Here is a 1,574-nt window from a genome sequence, read left to right on the forward strand (position 1 = left end):
GGGGAAAGACGAGGCTTTCTACTCCTGCAAAGCATTACAGTCTCGGAAACTCACAGGGGCCTTTCGACCCTGTGCATAAGGTCGCTATGAGTCGGCACCGACTTGACGGCAGTGAGTGTGGTTTGGGGTTAGTAGTCCTAGTGGTCCCCTTATAGACGTGTCAATGGTTTGGCTGAAGATTGAGCCTTGTGGGGTGAGTTCGGGCTGTAATCTTTGTGGAGGCAGACTGCCAGGCTGCTCTTCCACAGCACCACCAGGGGCTTCGAATGGGAGCTGTTAGCTGAGTAGTAGAACACAAAGCACTGGCACCACCCAAGAACCTGCCATTCCAGCCAGTCACCCTCGGAGCTCGGAGAGCTACAGCCTTGTGGTATTCTCCTTCACTGCTGGATCTCCGGCTGCAAGGTCACATCAGCCCTGTCACCTGTGCCAGGTGCCAGTGCCCTTCGGCACTTGGAATTCTTGATCTTAACTAGAAAACTGTGTAAAGGTAGAATTCTTAAATCTGCTCCCATCATCAGGACTCTCTACTGCCCTAAAATGAGCGGCCCGTATCTAACCCTCTGGTAGAATTTCTCTCTCAGGCCTGGACAACTGAGGTTTAAAATAGTGATTGCTCTTTAATCTCCTCATAGGACATAGTTACAATGACTTTAAGATTATTGGCAGTTCCGTGCAGTTATATGACATCGTGGCCCAAATTAATGGTGTCTTTCTTCCTTCTCTCTGCACAGCTCTGAGCAGCGGGTCCCCTGTTCCACCTCTTACCACAGCTCTGGTTTGCACTCGGGGGACGGGATCACAAAGACAGGACCTCTGGGCCTCCCGGAAATAAGACAAGTGCCAACCGTTGTGATTGAATGTGATGACAATAAAGAAAATGTGCCTCATGAGTCAGACTACGAAGACTCTTCTTGCCTGTACACCAGAGAAGAGGAGGAAGAGGAAGAGGACGAGGATGATGACAGCTCCTTGTATACCAGTACGTTTGCCCCAAACTCTGCGTGGTCTTGTGGGTCTGGGGCGAACGGACCCTGGATTCTACCAAAACTACAACCAGACCCACTGCTATCCAGTCGGTTCTGACTCCTACGACCCTGTTGATGGGTTCTGAGACTGTAAATCTCTATAGGAGTAGACAACCTCCTTTTTCTCTTGAAGAATGGCTGATGGGTTTGAACCACCAACCTTGAGATTAGCATCCCAGGGCCTAACCCTCAGCACCACCAGGGCTTCCTTTACCCTGAGTCAGGGGGCAGCAGAATAACCCTCCTTGAACTTCCCTCCTTGCATTCATCTGTAAGATGAGAGGGCAAATGCCCTCAGAATCACAATCCCTCTTTATCTAGTTCGGTCCTTCTTTCCGTGATTGCTTCCCCTGGGTTAGAAACACATCCCCTTTTGAAAATAAATAGCTAGATGAATGGATGGATGAGTGACTGGGCGGATAGGTAGGTAAGTAGATAGATGGATGGATAGATAGATAGATAGATAGATAGATAGATAGATAGATAGATAGACAGATGATAGATAAATAGATAGATAGACAGACAGATGATAGATAGATAGATAGA

At 48.4% G+C, this 1,574-nt stretch overlaps 1 protein-coding gene across 1 annotated transcript in view; it reads left to right on the plus strand.

Moving 5' to 3' along the window:
• The window catches only part of PHACTR1 (phosphatase and actin regulator 1), a 609,657-nt gene that overhangs the window by 540,610 nt on the left and 67,473 nt on the right, over positions 1-1,574 (plus strand). The window contains exon 8 of the mRNA XM_045298679.1: positions 725-982. Within this exon, the coding sequence (XP_045154614.1) occupies positions 725-982 (258 nt within the window). The remainder of the gene's footprint in view (positions 1-724; positions 983-1,574) is intronic.

The sequence above is a fragment of the Echinops telfairi genome, unplaced genomic scaffold (genome assembly GCF_000313985.2).
Source record: "Echinops telfairi isolate 266 unplaced genomic scaffold, ASM31398v2 ScPeMD7_7439;HRSCAF=8477, whole genome shotgun sequence".
NCBI lineage: Eukaryota > Metazoa > Chordata > Mammalia > Afrosoricida > Tenrecidae > Echinops > Echinops telfairi.